General features: G+C 35.5%; 1 protein-coding gene across 4 annotated transcripts in view; it reads left to right on the top strand.

Annotated features, from left to right (window-relative positions):
• Positions 1-24,822, top strand: part of Atm (ATM serine/threonine kinase) — an 89,741-nt gene that overhangs the window by 26,037 nt on the left and 38,882 nt on the right. For all 4 annotated transcript variants that reach the window (XM_060373907.1, XM_060373906.1, XM_060373908.1 and 1 more), the window contains 19 exons: positions 810-972; positions 1,628-1,827; positions 3,502-3,584; positions 3,676-3,831; positions 5,204-5,279; positions 5,407-5,537; positions 7,092-7,212; positions 8,332-8,505; positions 9,967-10,136; positions 10,964-11,210; positions 11,980-12,095; positions 13,235-13,361; positions 13,812-14,011; positions 15,744-15,915; positions 16,424-16,588; positions 17,559-17,691; positions 18,408-18,503; positions 19,882-20,053; positions 23,162-23,303. In XM_060373907.1, coding sequence (XP_060229890.1) covers positions 810-972; positions 1,628-1,827; positions 3,502-3,584; positions 3,676-3,831; positions 5,204-5,279; positions 5,407-5,537; positions 7,092-7,212; positions 8,332-8,505; positions 9,967-10,136; positions 10,964-11,210; positions 11,980-12,095; positions 13,235-13,361; positions 13,812-14,011; positions 15,744-15,915; positions 16,424-16,588; positions 17,559-17,691; positions 18,408-18,503; positions 19,882-20,053; positions 23,162-23,303 — 2,844 coding nt within the window. The remainder of the gene's footprint in view (positions 1-809; positions 973-1,627; positions 1,828-3,501; positions 3,585-3,675; positions 3,832-5,203; positions 5,280-5,406; positions 5,538-7,091; positions 7,213-8,331; positions 8,506-9,966; positions 10,137-10,963; positions 11,211-11,979; positions 12,096-13,234; positions 13,362-13,811; positions 14,012-15,743; positions 15,916-16,423; positions 16,589-17,558; positions 17,692-18,407; positions 18,504-19,881; positions 20,054-23,161; positions 23,304-24,822) is intronic.

Here is a 24,822-nt window from a genome sequence, read left to right as displayed (position 1 = left end):
TACTTAACATTTCAAATCATTTCCCCTTCTAACCAAGAGTTTTTCCTACAGAGACCCCTGCATTTCTACTTTGTCTTGTATTTGTGCATTTGAAGGATGCAAGAGAAATTCTAGGAAGGAAATTCTCGTTCAGAGGGACGCATGAGAACCTTGGGGAGTGTGCTTGCTTGTTTGAAGATCTTAGTTGTGTTGCCTAGGCTGGCCTTGAACTCTAGGCCTAAATGGTTCTTTTGCCTCAAGTATCCAAAGAGGTGGGACTGCAGGCTCGTGCCTCTGTGCTCAGCTTTAAGTTTAATTTTGATGAATATTGTTATTGTCCTACCAAATAGTTGATACTTTTTCTATGCTTCCATCAATTTCTGATACTAACTTTTAAAAATTTTATTAAATGTTGCAAAGTATAGTTCTGTGTGTTTGTGGGGAAATAGAGTGGTGTTTGAATGTTTAAATATAATACAGAATGACTGCTAGAATTCTTTTTTTTTATCACATTTATTTTTATACTGTGTGGGCACGTGTGTCACAGTGCGTGTGTGGAAGTAAGAGAGCAATTGCTGGAGTTTATTCTCTCCTAACATGTAGTTTTCAGGGTCCCAACTCAGATCATCAGGCCTGGTAGCAAGTGCTTTTATTCCATGAACCACCTTCCTGGCCCATGATACTTTTTAATATAAGAAATTATTTGTAAAGTTTTGTTATTCTATTATCTAAACAGATTCCAGTTTATATATTCATTTCCCTACACAATGATGGATTAGGGTGCTTTTAAAAGAAGTTGAAAATAGCATCTTTGTTACTCCTTTCTAAAGGTATCCCGTACAAAAAAGCCATTTGATTATGGAGAAGTGCATTCAGTGAAAGATGGTGCTGATGAAAATCTGATGGAGGCACAGGGTCCATCATCCTCAAGTCTGTTTAGTGCTGGTACTGTGAGTGATGTAAATGATGCTGGAGAGAACCAGAATACTGTTGGTAAATACTGTTGGAGTTTCTTTTACCATTTATATTAATTTGGCACCGTAAGGGGCCTCACTGAAAAGAACTTTAATGATAATTTCACTTTTGTTAGGTATAGTCTACTTGGATTGTTCTTTTTCTATACAATTAAGACTTTTTTTTTTTTTTTCTGGAGACAGTTTTACTTTGCAGTATTGTCCTGGAACTCACTCTGTAGACCAGACTGACCTACAAATTCACAAAGATCCATCTGCCTCTTCCTCACAAGTACTGAGATTAATAGTGTTTTACCACCATACCCACATATTGTTAAAATGTGTGTGTGTGTTGCTTTTATTATTTCTGTGTGTGTGTGTTATTGTGGGTACACATGTGGAGGTAGATTGGAGGACAGTGTTCCAGGAGTCAGTTCCCCCCTTCAACTGTGGACTGAGTTCTGGGTTTCAGTTTTGTCAAGTGAACTTCACTTCCCCTCCTTATTACACATTTTAAATTACTCTCATTTTAAAAATCAAATTTATTAGTTTCTTATTTTATTCTTCATGAAAGAATTTAAAATAGTTTTTAAAAAAACTGCACGATAGATTATTTGGACTGTGGAGAGATGTTTGAGGATGTATCTGTCTACTGTACCCCTCTCTTAGTGTTAATAAGTGCCTTTTATTTTTAGGTGCCATGAATCCTTTGAATGCTGACTATCTGTCAAAGCAAGATCACCTTCTTTTAGACATGCTCAGGTTTTTATGCCGCTGTGTAACTGCATCTCAGAGCATTACTGTGTCTTTTAGAGGCGCTGATATTAGAAGGAAATTGTTAATGCTGCTTGATTCTAGCACACTTGATCTTACTAAATCCCTCCACCTACATGTGGTGAGTCAAGTAGATTGAAGAAGCTTTTGATTTTGTCTGGTGTTGTCATGTAAATGTAATAGTTAGATGTTTAAGAGTGGAACAGTCACTTTGAAGGATTGAAATTAATTTTCTGAAAGGTAAATCTGAGAGTAGTCATAGACATACCCTCTCTGTGTGTGTATGTGTTTCTCAGACTGGGCTCAAGCAGTCTCACTGAATAAATGGGGTAAGATGTAAATGCTATTATGCCTAGATTTCTCATTTTTTTTCTTTAACATGCAATGAAATAATTAAAGTGGATGCTGAAGCTTTAAAATTTGAATGTATTTTGAATATTATTTAGTGTAATTCTTATGAATTATTATTGACTGGAACAAGAAATATCTTCTTTGAGACAAGTTCTTCCTGTGTAGCCCAGGATGGCTTGTGCTAAATTTCTTCCAAGTGCTGAGATTATGAGTGTAATCAGTGGTCAGCAAAACATAGATCTTGACTGTTAATTTATAACATGAAATTTGAAGTCTGAATTTTGGCCTTTGAACTACTGCCACTAAATATATACCTTCAATTCCAATTCATGACTTCATGGCTTTTTTTTCCTCTGCAAACTTGTAGCTCCCTTGTTGGTCCTTTTTTTGTCAATAAATAATGAATTTATTTACTCTGTATCCTTCTATGAAACTAAGTTCTTATGTGAAACATGCCCTTACCTCATTCCCAGTAAATACTTGGAAATAGTTCCTGGCCCATTGAGTATCTTCTGGGTGTGTTCAAGGTTATATCCTTGGTTCTGGTAAACTAGCAGTCATACTTGGTGAGTTCCTAATTCCTTGCCATGGATGTCTTAAACATCCACAGGCATTCTCTAATCAAAATAGGTTTCATTGTATCCTGTTGGGACCCTTGGCTTCATTCTTCCTGAATACTTTCATAGAGTCTTATCTCTGACCAGTGGGAAGGATAATATACTTAAAGTTTTGATGGTACAAATTACTTTACATTCTCAGTAACAGTACATACGACTCACATGTTAGACACTGAAGAGGATTTTTAACAAATCCTTTATTAGTGTATAAGAAATACCTCTTAGGATTTCTTGGTATAACTAGAAAATTAACACCTGAGAAATTGCTTGCTCGGTTATAACTGCCATTATAAATATTTACTTATAACATAGATCTTTGTGTGTATAGTAACATAGTTACAAAGTAGCCATGGTAAGTAGGTAGATTAGGACATTTTACTTCTCAGAATATATCTTTGCTTTCCAGAATTCAGTAGTTTTTCACCATTGAACTTACATTTTTCTTGGAGTGTAGAGACATAGTATAGTCTCAGAGTCTTTATCTTTTAACTGCAGCAGTGACAGTAATGATCACTTATTGAATTTCAGCAATAGAGGTTATTGTTTCTACTCCTTAGTTACCTGGCCAGATGATTGATATATTCCCCAATATGACAGTTCTCCACGGCATATGGTCAGGATTTTTAACCATTTGAGTTATGGCTGTTGTGTGGAGTTTTGAATCTAGCATTTGATTTTAAAGATATTTTTATTATATGCTGTGTTTAGAAATTTACAGCTGTGTGCATGTTTCGATTTGTTTACATATGCTTTTTTAAAGTAAGTGATCTTTGGGTAAAGCTGGTGACTTGTTTATTTGTTAATTTATTTATTTTTAACCACCTTAGTACTTAGTGCTTTTGAAGGAGCTTCCTGGAAAGGAACATTCGTTACCAATGGAAGATGTTGCTGAACTTCTGAAACCATTATCGTAAGAAACAAAAACCATATGTTCTGCCTGTTTTAAATTATAAACTGACGTGTTCTTGCAAGCTTGTAACATTAAACCTTTTCTACCACAGCCTTGTATGTTCTCTGCATCGCCGTGACCAAGATGTTTGTGAAGCAATTTTAAGCAATGTCCTCCATATAGTGACAAGCCTGTGTTGGGACAGTGTGGACACTGAGAGCACAAAGAATGCACAAGGACAGTTCCTGACAGTGATTGGCGCATTTTGGTAGGCATAAGTCTCTTTTTGTAGTTGTTTTTCTATCTCTAGATACGGGTGTAAACTCTGTACAATCCTGAATTTTTTTGTTTGTTTTGTATAACATTTTGCATCTTTTAACAAAAGTGTGAGTGGTCTGTCTTCCTTTTCTTAGTATGTATGTTTGTGTGAATGTTCACTTGTATGAGTGTGGGTACATGTGTGTCACTGCACTACCGTAACATTCGAAGAACAACATTGGGTGTCATTCTCACTTGTACCTGTTTGAAGCAGGTATTATGTTCACTGCTTCATGCACCAGGCTACCAGGTCCACAAGTTTCTCCTTTTTCTCCTTTACAAATCTTGCTGTAGGTATGTTGAGATTACATATGGATGCTTCTGCATCTTACTTCACATGAGTTCTGGAGATCCAAACCATGGTTTTCATACGTAGGTAGCAAGTACTTTCTCTCTTGAGCCATTTCCCCAGCTCTGTCTTCCATTCCCTACTTGAAAAGCTGTATTGTTTTTATAATTTTTATTTTCTAAAATGTTTAGCATGTGGCCCTGTAAATTTCAAATCACATAATAACTTGACATGGATGTTGCATAAAAAAGTGCAACAATCCAAGCCAAATGAATTGTTGGTCATCCAAATGAACCATTTGGCTTTGTCACTGTATTTCACTCATAGTCTCACAATAACATTTTAACATGTGCACATGTGCAGGTCAGAGAACAGCTAGTGGAAGTCAGTTCTTCTCCTTCCATTATGTGGGTCCCAGGGGTTGAACTCAGGGTCCAGCAGTCATTGGCCCAACAACAACATATTTGATACTTATAGAAAATCACATGTTTGTAATTTAGATGCTTCATTCTCTTTGATTAATAAGGACTTCTCTGAGTCAATATAAAACACAGATTTTGTTTGTTTGGTTGGTTTTTTGAGGCAGGGACTCTGTGTAGTCTTGGCTGACCTGGACTTGCTTTGTAGACCAGGCTGGCCTTGAACTCACAAAGATCCACTTGCTTCTGCCTGCTTGAGTCCTGGGATTACAGGTGTGCACCACCACGCCTGGCTTAGAACATAGTTTTTAAATTCATATTATAATGACCAAATTTAAAGGATATTCTGTTTATCTTTAGTTTGCTATAGCATGGTTACCCACAGTGTATCAGTTCTAAGATAAAAAACAGATAAGGTACATCAAACTGAAATATTGTTTTATTTAGCTTGAATTTTAGGAAAGATAAATATATTGGCATTTTCCATATAGTAAGAATTAGTTTAAAACAAATTTTGAAATAACCTGTGATAATGCTTATATCCATTGATTTTTTTTTTTGGTCTTTGCTTTGTTTGAGTAATTATTGCATTGAAAAATCTTACCTGTTTTCAGGCATCTAACAAAGGAGAAGAAATGCATATTCTCTGTAAGAATGGCATTAGTAAAGTGTCTTCAGACTCTCCTTGAGGTGAGTTATTCCGTGTTACTAGAAAGTTCTTTGTTGGGATGGCTAAAGCTGCCTTTATTTCTGCATGCTAGTCACTGGTTTTTCTCATAATGTTTTGTATTTAATCTTAATTGTTATTTTACTATAGGTTGATCCATATTCCAAATGGGCAGTTCTTAATGTAAAAGGAGAAGACTTTCCTGTAAATGAAGTATTTCCACACTTTCTGGCAGATGATCATCATCAGGTTCGGATGCTGGCCGCAGGGTCAGTGGACAGGTAAAGAGAAGTTCTCCTGAAGTGCTCGTAATGCTGCTGGTGGCACTCTCCACATGCTGATGACAGCAACGCACACTTAGTCAGTGTGTACAAGTCCTGTGTTTTATGTTTTTATTTATTCTGACAGTTTTCTCAATTAGATAACATTGTTGTCCTCAATTTACAAGTGAAAACTCTAGCTTTGAGAGGTAATTTGCTTAGTGCTATGGCGCTAACAAGCCATTGATTTGAGTGAAATGTGTCTACTGCCACTTGAGAAGGTGTAGAATATTCGGATATTACACAGCTTTATGTGATTCAGTAAAATGGGAGTTTCTTCATTTTTTATGATGTTGATATCATGGCTGTTTTTAACCTAAAATAATATTTGGCTGTGCTGGCTGTTCATTGATAATTGGTGCAATAAATGAATGTATTTGGAAAAGAAATTATGTGCTGCTTTAAAACCATCAAAGCTGAAAAATTGCATATTATTCAGACCTAAGTGACCAGTAAAAGAAGGTCGCCATAATGGAATTGTCCAAGTAATTACATAATCTATGATTGTGATTCTCAACCTGTAGTTGTGACCCCTTTGAGGGTCGCCTAAGACCGTCGGAAAACAGATATTTACATTACAATTCATAGCAAAATTGCAATTATGAACTAGCAGCAAAAATAATTTTATGATTGGGGATCTCCACATGAGGACCTGTATTAAAGGGGTAAACAGCATTAGGAAAATTGAAGACTGCTGCTCTATGATATTAGTGCTAATGTGTCCATCATTTGAATCTATGACAGTGGTGTTTTCGTGAACCAGATGTTGTCTCAATCCTCATTTGTGTTAGTAAGAAATTAATGCATTGTCAAGATTGCAGGTGGCTGTGTGTGGGAGTTAAATGCTTATTGAACTGAAGTTAAAGTTCTCAGGTTTAGAGGGTTATAGATGAGTGTCATAGCCCAGTGTAGTAGTAGCATGGGGAATCTCCTAAATTCAAGAAAGATCAATAATTAGGATTCGTTTGGCTTTTTTGGGTTTCAAATTTGTTAGGCATATAATGTTGGGCTATTTCAAAAAGCTAGCAGAATGTAGCAATCAGAAATTATAAAAATTTGATTCCTAAAAATTATCAGGGACAAAACTTATTACAGAGATGCCTTAAATATGTGGATATGTAAGAGGCACTGATAACCTTTTTTCACATAAAATATAATGTAAACTGAATATTGACGTATGGAGCTACTCACTTTTGGGGTGATTAAATATTAGAACAAGTTGACAGAAGTTTGTGGGCTCCTGATTTGTGTTTGGTAAGAGGACAGTGATTCTTTCTGACAGCTTTCAAATCTCACCAGTTTTTAAAAATTTTTGGAATCTTCTTTTTTTTAAAGGAGAAATTGGCTTATAGATCAAGGACCTTAACATTTAGTAGATGGTCTGAATTGCTAACTTAGTCTTTCAAAGAAAGAAGGTATACTTACCTTACAAACTGGTTTACTTTTGTTCTGTAATATGCTTTGATATGTAGGCTTTGAAATAAATTAATCTTTTTTGTTTGTTTGTTTTTAAAGATTATTCCAGCATATGAAACAAGGAGATTCCTCCAAATGCTTGAAAGCACTTCCTTTGAAATTTCAACAAACAGCATTTAAAAATGCATACATGAAGGCAGAGGCAGGAATAAGAGAAGCGGTAATTATGCTAACCTAATTATGCTAACATATATGCTCTGCACTCACACGTGTGGTCTGTGTTATTTCTTTAGCACACTTGAGATGAGAGTTTGTATTTAGTAGTTTCTCTATAAAGCTTGTCTAAGTCATCTGTATAGACTGAATAAAATTTTTCTGAATGTAATTTATAGGTCAGAAGGAGTCAATTAATAGCAATTACTTTTGCTGTAACTTTTCTATGGTGTTTTTGTGAGGACAATCCAACTTTAATGGGCATTTCAATACATTGAGATATTAAAAGGGCTTGTTTAGCTTAAGAAATTTTTTAAAACAAAAAGAAAAATCGAGAACACACCAAAAGATGCAGAGTTTGGTGGTGTGTGCCTGTGACCTTACTATTCAAAGACTGAGTTAAACTTGGATTGTAGAGTAAGTGCAGCTAGTTAAAAAAACGCAGATAAGGGCTGGAGAGATGGCTGTTAGTTAAGAGCATTGGCTTTCCTCACAGAAGACCAGGGTTTGAATCTCAGCACTCACAGGGCAGCTCACAACTCTCTGTAGCTCAGTTCCTGGGTATCTGGCACCCTTTTCTAATCTCTGCAGACACCGTGCATAGACATACATGCAGGCAAAATATCACATATAAGAATAAATTTTTAAAATGAAGATGGTGCCTAGTGGAGATTTTTAAAAAGTAATTTTCAATAAACCGAAAGCATGTCATTCTATTTTCAAGACTTTTTTGTTTATTTTTATAATATAGATGGCAACAATTTTTAAAGAAGGAAACGCTATAAAGATGTCCTAGTAATAAAAATCCTCTTAGGAGTACCACTTTGTAGTGGAAGAACTCGTTAATACTTCTTGTTCTCATTTGCTGTTTGTACTTTAATCCTTTGGAAAAATCTTTTTTTTTTTTTTTTTCTCCTATGGTAACTGTTTCCATTAGATCCTGGGAAATGACAGCTTTTCTTAGCTGTGGAAAACCTTGTTTCTTATGTCTTTTCTCTTAGCTCATTTTTATAAGATTTAAACAGTGTAGGCTATTCAGAGGTTAGAGAATACTTGGATTTGAGCTTGCTTGCTTGCTTTACCATTTTAAGATGTTTAAGTCATTATTCTTACAATTTTTTTGAAGTTATGTGATACTCAGAACCCCGATCTTCTGGATGAGATTTATAATAGAAAATCTGTTTTACTGATGATGATAGCTGTGGTCTTGCACTGTAGCCCTATCTGTGAAAAACAGGCTTTGTTTGCTATATGCAAATCTGTGAAGGAAAATGGATTAGAACTTCATCTTGTGAAAAAGGTATGATGAATACTTTCTCATTGTATGTAGCACAATTAGAAACAATTGGGTTTTTAGACTTGGAATATTAAAAAGAAGCTTAATAGTGTGTGTGAGAGAAAATGTGTGCATGTGTGCTTACGTGCATATGCTCTGGTGCTTTACACTGCTGGGACTTGGACACAGAGCCTTGTACTTTGTAATAAGCACTGTGCTGCTCAGCTATAGTCCCTTCCACAGCCAAACATAATAATTCTTTTAAGTGGTATGTGAATTTGTATTTACTGTGACTTTCGTCTTAGTCAGTTTAAGAGCATTTCATAAAATATAGCACTCACTGAAAATATGCAGAAGTGAATGGTCTCTCCACATAGAACATATTCTCTGGAAGTGTTTATTGAGGGAAACACTTGGAGACATTTGTTTGCTTTTGCATTATCCATTGTGGAGCAGCACACTACGATTTAACAAGACCAGAAAACAAAGTTCAGGGCAGCGTGGCTTTTAGGATTCATTTAGGGAAGAGGCCTGGGTTTAATCATTACAACTGTATCATCCCATTATTGTAGAATGTAGCAGCCCTCCCTGTTCTTCCATTCCATGTTGATTATTTAGTTCCTGTTGGAGGTTTTAATGTGATGAATATGGACTGATAGGCAAATAACTTTGTACCAGCATAGGTTCAGAATATTGTAGGCCAGCCTGCAGAGAATGATCTTAAATGAGTTAACCTTTTACCTATTGGTTAAAATGAGTTTATAAGAAGTTTTTTATTATGCTACATCATTATTCAATTGATATTGTAGGATATTTGATCACACTGTGAACCCCAAGATTATATACTGGAAAAACCTCTTTCTTGTGGCTCAGCCCTAGCACACACCTTTAACCCAAGAGCTTTCTGTAAACAAGAGCTGAATAAAGCCAACCATAGGCCAAGAGGCGGAGTAGGTAACCAGTTGACAAGAAAATCAGGAAAGAGGGACATTGAGTTGAAGGGTATTTAAGACAGTGTGGAGAAGATAAAACTATTTTCTTCTGGGATGTTGGTGGAATAGGGAGGTCAGCTGGGTTTTCATAACCACGTCTGGTTCCTGAGTCTTCATTAGTAAACTCAAACAATTGGGATTTTGTATTTTAAAAACAACAAAGTGGCATGTTTTGGGATTTAAAAAAATTTAGATGTCAGGCCGAAAATAATTTTTTCTTAGATTTTTCCTTTGAGATATAGTTAGCTATATAAAATTATGCTATTATTTATTTAATGTTTATTATGCGTTTTCTATGTGCTGAGTGTTATGTCAGTTATATTAAACACATCTTCTATTTTCTCTTTTATTATCCTTGTGTCATTCGTTGATAAAGAAATCAAGATAGAAAATCATTGGATAACTGTTATAAAATGCTATTTTAAATATTAACAAGGACCAAAATGATGATTATTCCTTATTTTTTCAAACAACATGTTTTTCTTTTGTGCAGGTTTTAGAGAAAGTCTCTGAATCATTTGGTTATAGATGTTTAGAAGACTTCATGGTTTCTCATCTAGATTACTTGGTTTTGGAATGGCTGAACCTTCAAGACAGTGAATACAACCTATCTTCTTTTCCTTTTATTTTGTTAAACTATACAAATGTTGAGGATTTCTATAGGTAGGTTTATCTATGCTGTGTGCAATAGTGTTTGACAGCCCCCTTTTCCTACCTCTCCCATCCCTAGCTGCAGGTAGGAAGTAGCCTGGTTTTTAAAAAAGAAAGTTTGAGAATGTATCAAAGGATGTACTTGAATTAGAATTTCTGGTAGCAATATCAGCAATCAGTTGTGTATCTTTGTGTAAGCCATGCTAATACATTATGCATCTCGTTTACACACAAATATCTTCCCTTTGGTAAATAATCAAAGATAAATTACTAGTGGCCATTATTTCCCACTGGATTTTTCATTCCTCTTGCTTGATAGTAGATTATTTAATCATAATTTCTATGATATCTCAAAGCTTATTGCAAGATAATTGATATTGTGAGGACTTAAGTATAGCGTTGTTGGTACAGTGTGCCCAGCGTGCAGCTCTGTTGGTATAGTACATGCCTAGGGTGCTCGTGTCCCTCCATTCAGCGCTGACTGTGTAAACCAGGCACAGTGGGGCTTACTTGTACCCCAGTACTCTGAAGGTCGGTAGATGCAGGAGGCTCAGTAGTTCAAGGTCATTTTCATTTGCCTGGGGAGTTTGGGGCCAGCCTGTACTACAGAAGACCCTATATGGGGTTGGGTCTTCAGAGGCATGCAGAGCAGTACATAGAATACATGCAGGCAAAACACCTGTATTTATAACATTTTAAACACATAAAAAGTGTAAAATGTAAAAAGAACATTTAAAGACCTAAAGTGATCTTTTAACTACTGACTATTAAATCATTTTGTTATTTTGATGTAAAATTTTACTTTGAGAACTTTATAACCTAAATTTAAACATTTTCAGATCTTGTTACAAGATTTTGATTCCACATTTGGTGATTAGAAGTCATTTTGATGAGGTGAAGTCCATTGCTAATCAGATCCAAAAGGGCTGGAAAAGTCTGTTGATAGACTGCTTCCCAAAGATTCTTGTACACATTCTTCCTTATTTCGCCTATGAGGGCAGAGGAGACAGCAGCATAGCCCAGAAGAGAGAGACTGCTACCGAGGTCTACGATACACTTAAAGGCGAAGACTTCCTAGGGAAACAAGTATGGCTTCAGTCTTTGTGTACCTTTATCTACTGAAGAAAGATGTAAGCTTTGGACTTTAATGTTATTGGGCTTCAGGGTATGGCTTGGTAAAGTATTTGGTGCTCAAGTATGGCAACTTAACTTCCTATTCCTACATCCAAATAAAAGCTGACTTGGCTGACACCTCACACTTGTAACCCCAGAGGTAGGGATCATAGATTCTTGCTGGCAGTCTTTTGTGAGATTACCTGTAGCAGAAGCAGATTGGTGAGAAATCTGTCTCTTAGACAGGAGTCCTTTTAGTGACTATTGATGAAGGGTTGTACTGGCTTCAGATTTTGGGAATATCATCCAATATCAGGATACAAGACACTACAGGATTATTGCCAGTCACAAAGATTTTTAACAGTTAAAATCGTTAAAGAGTTAGCAAATGAATTAAAGATAAAAATACAAACCAAGAAACAGTGTAGATTATGGAACTTTGCTACCTGGAGAACTTGTAATTTGAGGAATTTATGGTAAATCTGAAGTCATTTAAAGTTCTGTAAAATAGAAGGTACGGAAGGTTGGCTGGGTATGATTTTGCTAAGCTTACCTCACTCTGTGGATTGGCTCTATAGAAGAAAATGTAGAGGTTTTTGTTGAAGAACTTAGGCTTGATTATATTTTATTTAATTTAATGTTTTTTAGTTTTGAAGTAAGAAATTAACACATACCCTTTGTGCTGTTGTGAAAATCACAGATATAAAAGTGTTTTATATTTTGTAATTTTGTGTTTCTACAGATTGATCAAGTATTCATTAGTAATTTACCAGAGATTGTGGTGGAGTTGCTTATGACACTACATGAAACAGCTGATTCTGATGCTAGTCAAAGCACTGAGCTCTGTGATTTCTCAGGGTATGCCCATTTCATACTTAGAGAGCTAGGTGTAGTTCAAGAGTCCCCTTAACGACCTGTCTCCTTCCCTGCAACCTTCCTACCATCGTTGCTCTTCTGCTGACTTTTTTGGAAAACTTTCATTTTTCCTATGGTACTAAAGCATTGAGCTACCTAATACCTTTCTCTGCCTCCTTTATGGTATTCCTAGCTGTCTAGTTTAATTTAGATGGGAAATCAGTTGGTTTTTATATGAATATTAGTGTGATTTTTTTTTTAAGCGTGATTGTAAGCTACTTGAAAATTCTCAGTTTTTAAAAGTATTTTTAAAACATTTCATTTTTATATGTACGAGTGATTGGCCTGCATGTATGTCTGTGCATCACGTGCATGCAGTGGCCACAGAGGGCATTAGAACCTCCTTCATTCCCCCACACCCAGCCCTGAAACTGGAGTTGTGAGCCACCATGTGGGTGCCAGGAATTGAACCTGGGTCCTCTGGAAAAGCAGTCAGTTCTCTTAACTGCTAAACCATCTCTCCAGTTACCAAAATATTTTGTTTGGATTTCTTTTTAGTAAGACAGGGTTTCACTACTTAGTGCTGCTGTCCTGGAACTCACTTTGTAGACCAGGCTGGCCTCAAACTCAGAGATCTGCCTGCCTCTGCCTCCCCAGTGCTGGGATTAAAGGCATGTGCCACTGTACCCTGCTGAAAATAGGATGACTGTGCTAAGCATTAGTAGTTACACTGAAAAAATGCTTAGACTTTATAATTTTATTTTAAATAATATTACTACTCTTATGGATCACCTGGCTTAAGATACTGTTGGTCTTGCAATACTCAGGTATAATCATAAATCAGACCTGAAGGGAAGTTGTGCTGAGGCCCAACTCTGGGTCTGCCATTAACTTTATAAAATGTTACATAATTCAGTTATTTTAAACAGATCATCTGATACTGAGTCCATGGGGAGAATGCCTGATTCATGTATGTGAACTATGTTTTATCATTTGTGATTTTTAAAAATACATAGTTCTTCAATAGAAAAACCAGTTTTGTTTTTAATAACTTGGGAGTTATTAAAGTCTCCAGTTTGGAAATTCACTGATACATTTTTTTTTCTTTAAATAACTTTATTTCTTTCCTTATACTTTCTTAGGGATTTGGATCCTGCTCCTAATCCACCATATTTTCCATCACATGTTATTAAGGCAACATTTGCCTACATCAGTAACTGTCATAAAACCAAGTTTAAAAGCATTTTAGAAATTCTTTCTAAAATCCCTGTAAGTACTCATTGCATTATTAGTATACTAATTGGTAAGAAAAGTCCTTTTCAGCTAGAAAATCTGTATCTTGGGAAGGGGGGAAAACATGAAATTTTACTTTACTAATTTAAAAAGGAAAGCACTTGATTTACCAGTTGTATCTAAGTGTTTTAGTGTTAACTAAACATATTTAAATATTAAGTCAGGATCTTGTGACACTGCCTGTATTAATTAACTCAGGGAGCATATTTACTGTTTCATCATAATCTGTTGACTTTCAGTTTATTTTCTGAAAACTAATGTGGCAACTTTTAAAAAGTAAAATGGACTCTTAACAATTTCAGTGTAATATTTTGCATATGATATCAGGCCCATGTCTAAATGATCATGTAGTACATTATTAATTGTGTTAACAGCAGTCAAATATATTTGATTTAAAATTTTTTTCTAAATGTATCTATTTTATAGGATTCCTATCAGAAAATTCTTCTGGCCATTTGCAAACAAGCAGCTGAGACAAATAATATCTATAAAAAGTACAGAATTCTTAAAATATATCACCTGTTTGTTAGTTTATTACTGAAAGATATAACAAGTGGCTTGGGAGGAGCTTGGGCCTTTGTTCTTCGGGATATTATTTATACTTTGATTCACTACATCAACAAAAGGTAAATAATGCATTGCACTGATGCACTAGCAGTCTTTTGTGTGTGTACAAGCACGTGTGTTTTGGAAATGAGTATGTAGAGTCCTCAAGTTGATGTCAGGAGTCTTTCTGAATTGCTTTTCACCTACTTCATTGAGTCACCGTCTTTAATGGAACCAGAACGCACCAGTAAGGTTGGTCTGGTACTAGCCAGCTTGTTCCCAGGATCTCTGTCCATCTCCTGCATCCAGGGGTTATAGGTGACCACTCTGCTGTTTCATTGGTCTGTATGTACATTTTCATGCTATTGTATTTCAGCTCTCATTCTGTTTTAACTACTATGCCTTTGACATCAAAAATAGTATTATACTCTTTTTTTTCTTTTTACTTAAAATTGCTTTGGCTATTTGAGATTGTGTGTGTGTGTGTGTTCTGTTTGAATCTTAGAATTTCTATTTTAGTTCTCTAAGGTGTCGTTAGTATCTTTAGGAATTACGTAGATTGCATTGGGTAGAGTGAACATTTTAATAATTATTCAGTGATTAAAGGATTTCCCTTTTCCTTTGTTTCATTATTTTATAAATTTATTGTTTTTGTTTTGTAGAGATTGTTCCTGTTTAGCTAAATTTTTTTTTGTGTGTGTTTTTCCCCCTTATTATCAGTGTGAAGAAATCCTACTGATTCTTTAATGTTGATTTTATAAACTGCACCTTCACTGAACACATTTAGTAGTTTTAATAGTTTGGATGTTTGTATATTTGTTTTGTTTTGTGGTGCCTTTTAAGTTTACCTGCAAATAGTAATGACTTGGCTTTCTCTGTTAACATTTTAGACACTATTTATTTCTTTCCTGTTCTGTCACTGTCTTGAAATGGAAGTGGTGGGAAAGGAGTTCTAGTCTTTTTCATAATGTTAGAGAAACTATTCTGCTTTTCTCTGTTCAGGGTGTTAGTAGTGAATTTCGTGTATTTTGTTAATATATATTCTTAAAATATCTATTTTGTTCAGGTTTTAACGTTTTCAAATGCTTTTTTGGCTGTTGAGATGATTATAGCTTTAAAAGCCTTAATTCTTTTGATGTATGGTTTAGCACTTTTATTGATTTGTATATGTTGAACCATCCATCTCTGGTATGAACCCCACCTGATTATGTGTTATGTTTTCTGTGTGATGTTGAGTTATATTTGCTAGTACTTTGTGGAGGATTTTTGTATCTTTGCTTATCAGGAATATTGGCCTATAGTTTTGTTGTTATTATCTAACTATCTGGTTTTGGTGTCAGGCTAGTTATGGTCCAGTGGAATGAGCTGGCAGAAATTCTTTAATTTTTGAATAATTGCAAATAATCAGTATCAGTTTAGTGAAGTCATCTCATCCTGGACTTTGTTGGATGACTTTTTATTTAGTTTCATTACTTGTTACTGGCTTATTTAAGTTTGCTACTTAATTTTTTTTTCATGATTATTGTTGTAAAGTAGTGAGGTCTTGCTGTATTTAACAGTTGTGATGGGTTTTTTTGTTGTTGTTGTTTCGCAGTAATTCTATCAGAAAATAGGTGGCTAGGATTGCCTATTCTGTATCTTTCTGGCATCCTTTTTCTTTATTGGTTTGTAACCATTGAAATATTAGATATGAAAGTCAGTTTTTTCCAAGCCATGTAAGAATTAGAGACTGAGTAAAAATAACTTGAAATATTACTTCAAAGTAGTTTCTTAGATGTTGTTATTCATCCATTCGTTTATTTTTCCTATTAGGCCTTCTCATTTCACAGATGTGTCATTTCGTAGCTTTTCCCTTTGCTGTGACCTATTAAGTCGAGTTTGTCATACAGCTGTAACTCACTGTAAGGATGCTCTAGAAAACCATCTTCATGTTATTGTTGGCACACTTATACCCCTTGTGGATTATCAGGAGGTTCAAGAACAGGTAATTTCCCAGTTCATCTGAACAGGGGTATTTGAGATAAATGACACTCTCAGGAATTGAACACTTTATGTTTACCTGGTGTGGCTAACAGGTTTAATAGAAAGGCTTCTTGATAGTTGGTGGGGAAGGCATTCTTAGTGATTTACTCTTTGAAATCAGTTACTTAGCCCTAGGTAATTTTGAGCTGATAAATCTGATAATGTTGTCTATTACACTAAAATGTAGAAGTAATTAAAAAGTAGAGCTAGTAGTCCCCACCGTAATGATATGTGAGATCTCATAAAATGTTTCACTAGCACTGGATTTGTTATTCCCATTATGTGTAGCACTGCAAGTGTTTTAGAGTTTTGAAACTACTGGCTAATAGCTGGGTATCACACATGCTGTTAGAACATTTCTTCTGAACTAGGTTAGCAGAGGTTGGTTGGTTTGTTTGTTTATCGGTGTTAATGGAATTTGGCTCTCCGAATATAATTAAGACTTCCTCTCTCCTTTGGCAATTGTTTAGGTATTGGACCTGTTGAAGTACTTAGTAATAGATAACAAGGACAATGAAAACCTCTTTGTCACAATTAAGCTTTTGGATCCTTTTCCTGACCATGTTGTTTTTAAGGATTTACGGCTTACCCAACAGAATATCAAATATAGTGGAGGACCTTTTTCACTCTTAGAGGTAATAAAAATTTCATTTATAGTTTTATGTTACAGAACATAGGCAGTAGTAATGTCTTAAAACTTCAGTGCCTCACTAATAAGGACAGAGTACTTTCCGTTCTAATAAAAGTAATGCATGAGAGTTACCTCCGTAAATAAAATCCAAATATCTTAAAAATATGCATAGATATTTAAATTTATGTCTCTCTGTGTGTATGCCTTATATGTACATGTGCCCAAGGAAGCCAAAAGAAGGTTTCAAATTCCCCTGCAGCTGAAATTATATCTGGTCCTGAGCCATCTGACATGAATTCTGGGACCTGAGTGCAGGTCTGCTGCAAGAGCAGCTAGCTCTGTTAATCATTGGGCCATCGCTTCAGCCTGTCAAAACAGATCTTTATGCATCTTCTTGAATTTTACTTAAAGTATAGATAGCAAAGCTTCTTGACAAAGATCAGTTTGAATATTTATCTTTGAATATGATATAAAATAGTATTAATTTTAACATGCACATGCTCCTTAATATCTCAGAATTGCCATTTATTTCTTTGCGTGTCAGTAATAGTTAATATTAGAGATGATATTTAGAATTTTAATCTTTATAAACTTAGTTATGTCTAAATTTGTCTAAATGTTACAATTTTAAAATTATTCTATTAAGACTATCAATATGAAAATATTTACTACATTATGCTACATAATCCAAGTTATAGTACAAAATAAATAAAAAGTGAAACATTTCTTTCCAATTCAGCTTGCTATTGCATTCTTGAAGTCTTAATATATGATATCTAATATAGATAAGAGAATCTCTTAGAATCTAAACCCTTAAAACATCGTCAGAATTAAAGTGGAAGAAGGAACTTTGCTCTTCTATGTTTGCTTTGTGTGTCAGTATCTGTCGACAGTACTTGTTTTTCTTTTATTGTTTTATTCCTTACACTTATCCAAAACATACTCAACTAATATTAATTAATCCTGTCCTTTAGGAAATTAACCATTTTCTCTCAGTAAGTGCTTACAATCCACTGCCACTGACCAGGCTTGAAGGCTTGAAGGATCTTCGAAGACAACTGGAACAACATAAGGATCAGATGTTAGATCTTATGAGAGCATGTCAGGGTATAAGTTGTTTTGTTTCTTTAATATTTATTTTTATGTGTGTGTGTGTTTTGCTTACATGTATATTATATGTACCACAGTGCTCATGGAGGACAGAGAAGAGGGCATTGCATTCTACTGGAGCTTGAGTTAACAGGTGGTTGTGAGCTGCCATGTGGGTGCTGGGAACTGAGCCAGGATCCTCTGCAAGAGCAGCAATTGTTCTCAACAGATGAGACATCTCTACAACCCCCTTGGAGTATTAATTTTAACATTATGAATTTTTTTCTTCTTGTTTCTTTCTCAAATATTATTTTGTAAATTTTTCTTGCCACCGTCATCATTTGTAGCTTCATCATTGCAGAGAGGCCACTGGATGGTGTGGGTTTAAATTCTGAATACTGTGTGCTGTTTCTAAAGACCTTTCTAAAGCAAGATCTCAGCTTTTGTGTTGAATGAGTTTTATGTTTCCAGTTATTTGTGACCTTGCTAAGGTATTAACTTTTCTGTTCAACTTGTTCAAGACATTTCTCTATCTCCTTGATAAATTGTGCTAATAAATCTTTCTAGTCATTTCCATGAGGCTGTATTTCAGAAGGAAGTTCATGTTCTATCTCTGTGTATTTTTAAAATCGGCTTATGATTTAAAACTTTTAAAACATCCTGTTTGGGAAGTGGTGTAAAATCAGTATGTGTTGTCCTTATAACTGAAGCACTTTTCTCAAAATTATTTCTAGATAACCCACAAGATGGCGTTGTGGTGAAGCTGGTTGTCAGCTTGTTGCAGTTATCCAAAATGGCAGTGAACCAGACTGGTGAAAGAGAAGTTTTAGGTAAATGATGTAGGCGAATGGTCTCTCTAGTATGGTCAGAATAAGTGTAAGTTTCTCATTTGATTCACTGGAGAAATAAGAATGGCTTGTTAAATTTCTGTCTAATTCAGGTAATCCTTTCATATTCTTCAAAATACTTATAAAGTTAGCAATAATAACTGATAGTATATAAATGTTGATCTTAAAATGTCTTATAAATATGTAGGAAAATCATAAATAACTGCTTAACTAAGTTGCAAATTAGTAAGTATGACTTAATGGTATTTAATGTGTATTTTCTATATAGAAAACAGGAACAAATATTCTGAAGGTTGATTAAACTCAGAATTTTTTAAATATCATTTAATTCTTTTATTGCTGCCATTTAGGCATAATCTAATATAAAGTAAATTCCTAACATCATGTTGAATATAGGCATTTAGATTTGGTAGTCTTAGAAAGGAAAAATCACATGATTATAGTTAGCTAGCAACTGGCATTCCACAATGCCTTACTGAGAATGGGGAAAGTAATTTGCTGATGGTTCACTTGCTAGTGTCTGTCTCAGCTCTCTGTGGGAGCCTGTCTAGCATACTTACCTTTTAGGTTGGTTTTTATTTAAATTATCTTATGTATAGACTGGTATACAAATCATGTCTTAAGCTAGCTTTCAGTTTTAAGTATTTGTACACAATCAGACTATATCTGCATCCACCCCCCAGTTCTAGAAATTTATCTCTACCAGAACCCTCCGATCTGCCTACCCCCCAGGTGAACAGCTTTGTTCATTGTCTTGATTCTGGGCATGAACCTGATTTGCTCCAGGAACCCTGAGTAGCTTTATTATGTAACACAGTGATCTTCTATGTGTTAATATACTTCACACTTAGTGGTAAGAGACTGAAACCTTTCCTGTAACATGAGGAATAAGAAAAGTTATTCCCCTTTATTGCTTGTATTCAGCAGTAGATTGATGTTGTAGCTAGAGTTTCAAGCAAGGAAATGAAATGAAAAGTGTGCAGAGTGGAAAGAAAGCAAAACTGCCTGTGTTTATAGATGACATGATGACATATGTTCAAAATTTTTCACTAAATTGTATGTTTAAAATTAATGAATGATACATGTATGACATAAGGGTTTAAAGTTGATACTTTATACAGTGCCAGGCATGTTAATACTTTTGCTTTTAATGTTCTGTTACTATAATTGTTAACTTATAGCCTGTCTTCTCTGGGGAAAAATATGTTATAACATTGATACATTTTGTAGTTTTTTTTACTCCCAATGTTAGAAAACACTGAAATCTTGAAGCATGACAAAACAGTGCTAATGCTTTTTAAAGTGGGAATGTTGTATACCTTCCTATTTATAACTATACTAAAACGAGGTTTCTCTGTAGAGGCTGTTGGAAGGTGTTTGGGAGAGATAGGTCCTCTGGATTTCTCTACTATAGCTGTACAGCATAGCAAAGATATGTCTTACACCAAAGCCCATGGGCTGCCTGAAGATAAAGAACTTCAGTGGACCTTGATAATGCTGACTGCCCTGAACAATACACTGGTAGAGGACAGGTGAGTCCTTGGCCGCCTTTCATCCCATTAGAGAAACCAAATCTGCCTTTCAGGAAAATGATCCTAGTACTTCACTTAAGTTAGCACTTTATCTTGCCAGTTCTTTTGTTGTTGTTGTTTCTTTTATGTGTATTAATGTTTGGCCTACATATATGTTATGTGTACCACATGCATGCCTGGTGCCTGGGTATCTCAGAAGAGGGTATTGGATACACTGGAAATGTAGTTGGACAATTGAAACGTATGTGGATGCTGGGAATCAAACCCTGGTCCTCTGCAGAAACAAATGTTCTCAACCACCAATCCATACTCACAGCCTCATTTTTAAAAATCTTGTATATTTTAATGAAACTCCCATTATTTGTATGATTAGGTACCCTATGTACCTGACACTTGATGGTGGTCTGTTTTAAAATCTGGTGAGACTAAGTTAAAGGATAAATAAGCAAACTGTCAGGTGGTTCCATACAGACAATTACAGGCATTGTAGTCTGGTGGGGTGGCTCAGCAGGTAAAAGGTGCCTGCCATTAAGCTTGACAACCTGAGTTTGATCCACAGAACTCAGAGGGAGAGAAGCTACTCCTGAAAGTTGTTTTCTGACCTCCACAAGCATGCTGTGCTATGCACCTTCACCCTCACATATGTACATAATGACAGCTTTAAATACAGAAATGTAAATTTATTTTAAGTGATTTTTAAAACCAGAGTGTACCAGGGTTGGTAGTGCACACCTGTAATTCCAGCACTCTGGGAGGCAGAGGCAGGTGGATCTTTGAGGCCAGCCTGGTTTATAAAGCAAGTCCAGGACAGCCAAGGGCTGACCGAGAAACCCTGTCTCAAAAAAACACCTTCCCCCCCCAAAAAAAAAACAAAAAACAAAAACAACCAAAAAACAGAGTGCTTTGTTCCTCCAAGCTGATCTTTATTTTGTTTCTTCTAGAATAATCCGTGGAGCAAAATACTTTTTAATCTACAAAGGTTTAAACTAATAGAATTTTCTGTTACTGATTATTCTTTGTTCAAAACAAATTTTTCATATACAGTTACTATTTTATCTTGCTGGTTGTGAGATTAGTTTCTTTTCATTATTTATTAACTTCTTATTTATTACTATTATTATTAACGGTTTGCAATGCTGGGGACTAAACCCAGGACCTTACACATCATTGGCATCACAGTCATATTCCCAGCGCTCACAGTTTTTCATTGATTGACTGGTTTATTTATCTACCCTCTCATTACCATTTGTGGAAGTGGGTAAGTTCAGTGTCATCTCCCAACCAGGCATCTCTTAAAGATATGTATGGTTTTTTTACTTTATTCTTCTCTCCTAACCTACTATGTTTCCATTATTGATTTAGTGGACCTACATTTTTTTTTGTTATTGTTTTTGTTATGTTAACTTGCTGTCATTGGTTCTTTCCTAACATTTTATTATATAAAGTTTTATACATACAATAAAGGTGAAAGAATTATACAGTGAATAATCTATATACTTACCATGTAAATTCTTACATTAATGTTTTGCTGCTAACCTTTTTTTTTTTTAAACATTCCCCGATTATTCTGCCATTGTTAATCCATTTATTTCTCTTTTTCTCCATCTCTGTCTCTCTCTCCTTTATTGAGATAAGACTTCATGTAATTCAGGCTTGCTTTAACTTGATTATAACTTGGTGATCCTGAACTCCTGATTCTCCCTCTGCCCTCTACCTCTTAAGTGCTGAGATTGCAACATGTATACTGGCTTAATCTATCTTTTCTTTTTGAAGAAATTTTCCACAGAAAACTTAATCATAAAATGATCTGATATACAGTAATCTGAAATTGTGTTTGTTTTATGATGCACAGACCTTTAGTGTGACATAAGCATGAGAATAATAGGCAACAGATAAAGAGTTCTTTTCTTTTTTACTGTAGATGGGGAGAAACATTAGGTATTTAAGGGGTTTCAGCATATGGAGGGAGGTTGACTAAGTAAATAACCACAGTAGCTGATCAGAAAACACTTCTTTGAAGAAGTGTCATATGATTTGAGTGATAAAGAGTTAACATATGAGAGAATAAGAGTAAAGCATTCCACACAGGGGTGATAGTAAGATCATTTTGTTTATATTTATCTGATATAATACAGGATATATGTATTATATATATACATATGCCGTGAATTTTTATATGCAGTAGTATTGTGATACATCATACATAACTGGCTTTTATATGACAAATTGATTACTGTTCTAGTTTGCTTTCTACTGCTGTGATAACATCATGGCCAAAAGCAAATGGTGGAAGAAAGGGTTTATTTCACAGTCCATTCTGAAAGGAAGTCAGGATGGGAATTCAAGAAGGCAGGAACTAGAGTAGAGCTGATGGATGAATGCTACCTATTGGCTTGCTCTGTGGAACAGCCACCTTTCTTACATCTATTAGGACGACCTGCCCAGGGGTAGCACGCCCACAGTGGGCTGGGCCCTCCTACATCAGTCATTAATCAAGAAAATGTTCCCCAGACTTTTTTCGGCAATCTGATGAAGGCACCTTCTCAGATAACTCTGGCTTGTGTCAGGTTGACAAAAAAAAAAGTTTTCCAGCACGACGACTAAGGGGCAAAAGTAGAAACAGAATCGGTAACGCTAATTATTGCTATAGTACAGAGAAAGAAAGATTGTGATAATAATTAGGAGACCAGGAATGGACATGGGTGAGACATGGGTGGGACTAGGATATGGTTTCAACATAGCCAGTAGGAATTAGGTATTGAAAGAATTTCCAGTTTTCGAAGTCAGCTTGTGAGTAATTAGCCAAAACACACCTGAAGAGTGAAGCCTAACTTTGATAACTTGTCCTTACTACAGTCTCAGGCCCAGTAATGTTTTTTTGTCAGATGCTGTATTTTCAGGACTCTGTAGCCCTCCATTGCCTGTGGTGTTTCTGTCTTAATAAGAAAGAATTTTACTTTTCAATTGAAATATTTTAAAAATCCTTTGACTTTTTTTTTTTTTTTAGTGCTGTAGAACTTTATAGATGTTTATAATATATTTTAGTTTTAAAGTTTTCCAGTTGAATTTGCATAGCATTCCGTATAAATAATTATGTGTGTTTTTCAGTGTCAAAATTCGATCAGCTGCTGCTACCTGCTTGAAAAACATTTTGGCTACAAAGACTGGACATAGTTTCTGGGAGACTTACAAGACATCAAAGGATCCCATGCTGACCTATCTACAGCCTTTTAGGACATCAAGGAAAAAGGTCTCTTAAGTAACGAATGACTATTGATTACCTAATAGAATGGTTACATTTGTTTTGGGCTGTGGATATCAAATTGCTTAAAATTGTTATGTACTTCTAGAAAAATTCAAACTGTAGATACTGAATTCTAGAGATCTGCTGTTTTTCACTTGGCAGAATAGAAAAGCTGAAGTAGATAGCCTAAAGAAATGGTGATTTGGGACTGAGGGAAATTCTCTTCCAGTGTAGCAGACCCTTTGGTATCATGCGTCTTTGTTTATGGATAACTTTATGTATTGTGATCAGCCAGCAATCATTTCCTGCTTAGCCCAACTTTGGTAAAATATAAGACTTACAAGCTGCTTTCCTGCATGTGATCATCATGACAGTTCTGCTGAAAGCCATCTGCAGTATCACTAAAAGCTTTTGCATCTCCTGTCTCTACACATTCCTCTATTCAGAAAGTGACAGCGCTGTGCAGTTGTTTTTACCTGCTCACCCTTATTGAAGTAGTAATTTTAATGTATCATAGTTCTGGTTCTCAGTAAGTTAGTAAGCAATGCAAACTGCTGATGAAGTTGCTAATATAATGTAAAATAGTGGGACTTTTTGTTTGTTTGTTTTGTTTTGGAGGTTTTGTGTTTTGTTTGGTTGGTTGGTTTTTTTTTTGGTTTAATTTTAGTTTTTCGAGACAGGGTTGTTCTGTGTAGCCCTGGCTGTCCTGGAACTCACTCTGTAGACCACGCTTGCCTCATACTCAGAGATCTGCCTGCCTCTGTCCCCTGAGTGCTGAGATTAAAGGTGTGTGCTGCCACTGCCCAGCTAAGTATTATCTTTTTAACATGTAAAAATTATATTTTATTTTGGAACTAGTTTTTGTGGTAGATTTGAACCAGTTTTGTGTATGAGTCAGATAAGGCAGAGATTGTGACTTTTTAATGTGCTGCCAGTGAGTGACAGAGCTAACAGTAGAACTCAGGTGTCTCACTTCCCACACCAGTATTGTTTTTACAGTTTCACTCCCCCAGTTACCCCCTTATATGTGCACTATCCCCCTCCCCCATTTACTTTTGTAGCAGGAATTGGCTCTTAGGGTCTTCTGCTTGGCCATTGACCTGTATCCCTAGTTCTGTTTTATTTTTATTTTGAGATAGGATTTCACTAAGATACCAAGCATGCTTTGACCTTAAAATCTTGCCTCAGCTCTTGAATAGTTGGGATTACAAGCCTGAACCACCATTCCTAATCTAAACTCTTTAACTTTTAAAAGGCAAATAATTGTGTTCAAATTTAATTTTTTATTAAACATAATGTGTATGTGTAGGCGTGCACATACATATGCACACGCGTGTGTGCGCCTGTGTGTGTGTGTGTGTGTGTTCACATATGTGCCATGGCACTCATGTGCAAGTGGGAGAACAAATTCCCAGAGTCAGTTCTCTCCTTATATACCATGTAGGTTCTAGGGATCAAACTTTGGTCAGTGAGGTTGATGGCAAGTACCTTCACTTCCTGACCTGTCTTGTGTGCACAGACCTGG

The sequence above is a fragment of the Meriones unguiculatus genome, chromosome 1 (assembly GCF_030254825.1).
Source record: "Meriones unguiculatus strain TT.TT164.6M chromosome 1, Bangor_MerUng_6.1, whole genome shotgun sequence".
NCBI lineage: Eukaryota > Metazoa > Chordata > Mammalia > Rodentia > Muridae > Meriones > Meriones unguiculatus.
The sequence above is the reverse complement of the archived record's forward strand: the minus strand, read 5'-3'. Positions and strand labels throughout refer to the sequence as shown.